The sequence below is a fragment of the Branchiostoma belcheri genome, unplaced genomic scaffold, assembly GCF_001625305.1.
Source record: "Branchiostoma belcheri isolate BF01 breed outbred unplaced genomic scaffold, Haploidv18h27 scaffold52, whole genome shotgun sequence".
Lineage (NCBI taxonomy): Eukaryota > Metazoa > Chordata > Leptocardii > Amphioxiformes > Branchiostomatidae > Branchiostoma > Branchiostoma belcheri.
Window position 1 is genome coordinate 793,388 of NW_017804154.1, and position 1,438 is coordinate 794,825.

At 38.8% G+C, this 1,438-nt stretch overlaps 1 protein-coding gene across 1 annotated transcript in view; it reads left to right on the plus strand.

The window, feature by feature from the left end:
• LOC109480654 (neurogenic locus Notch protein-like) overlaps window positions 1-914 on the plus strand; it is a 16,545-nt gene extending 15,631 nt beyond the window's left edge. Inside the window, exons 11-13 of the mRNA XM_019782884.1 lie at window positions 158-295; window positions 615-752; window positions 898-914. Coding sequence (XP_019638443.1) covers window positions 158-295; window positions 615-752; window positions 898-914 — 293 coding nt within the window. The remainder of the gene's footprint in view (window positions 1-157; window positions 296-614; window positions 753-897) is intronic.
• Window positions 915-1,438: the final 524 nt, after the last annotated feature.

Below are 1,438 nucleotides of genomic sequence, written 5' to 3' on the forward strand. Positions count from 1 at the left end.
TACCATCTATAGACACAGACGCCTGCCTAGCTAATCCGTGTGATAATATTTTGCTGTTCAAAAGAATACTAGTACTAGTAACCTTTAAGATTATTGCATCCTTCTTTATCACATGAATAAGCCATTCATATTTTCTTATCTTACACCTGTTCTATAGACACAGATGCCTGTCTGGCTAATCCGTGTGACGCCCAGACCACCTGTACGGATAATCCTCCTCCTGCCCTTGATGCGACTTGTACCTGCAACACTGGATATACAGGAGATGGATTCGTTAATGGAACTGGGTGTTCAGGTAAAATGTATTCCATCTATAATGTAATCATACACTCTATGGTAAATGGAAATATAACCTGGGTGACCAAATTTCTTTTTCTTATGATCCTTATTCATAAGAATTACCTTTCAGATGCATTCGTCCTCTTCGCATGGATAAGTCATTCAACTTTTTCTTATTTTACATCTGTTCAATACACATAGATGTCTGGCTAATCCATGTGACTATGGTATGTTTCTGCTTGTTCCTTTCGTCTTTGAAAGTAAAACCTTAAGAATTCTGAATTCTCTCTTTTTTTTAAATTCATCTTTTTTGTAATTGTAAAACTGTGCTATAGACACAGACGCCTGCCTGGCTAATCCGTGTGACGCTCGGGCCACCTGTACGGATAATCCTCCTCCTGCCCTTGATGCGACTTGTACCTGCAACACTGGATATACAGGAGATGGTCTCGCTAGTGGTACTGGATGTTCAGGTATAAGATTTTTGCAAAAGTAATGTATGGTATCATATTATAAATGACAAAATATTGGATTTTTACTGTTATGTTTCTTGCATCATACCTGATGTTTCTTTCTATAGACATAGACGCCTGCCTGGCCAATCCGTGTGACGCCCAGGCCACCTGTACGGATAATCCTCCTCCTGCCCTTGATGCGACTTGTACCTGCAACACTGGATATACGGATATTCCTCATTCTGCCCTTGATGCGACTTGTACCTTCAATATCTTGTATGCAGGAGATGGTCTCGTGAAAGGAACTGGATGTTCAGGTGTCATTTTCATCAAATCTATTCCAGCATTACCTTCGTGGGCTGATTGACATATTGTTTGACTTTCTTATTACATCACCCTTTTTATCAATGCCGTTATACAATCGTTATACAATCGTTTTTTTCTCCCATTATATGTGCGTTTTAAACATAAGGCCATGTTGATTTGATTATATGGATGACATCCTCCGGGAGCCCCAAAACTGATGCGCGCGTGCGAATAAAAAAAAGTTTTGCAAAAAAAAAAAGTTGTTTTCATTATGAAATCTACGTGGTCATGAGGGTTGAGTAAATGGCACAGAATATGGTTTGGCGAATAATCTAGTTTTCAAGTTCATTTCTTTACAATTTCGTCTTTTTTCGTTTGATTTTGGCATTCTACGACAT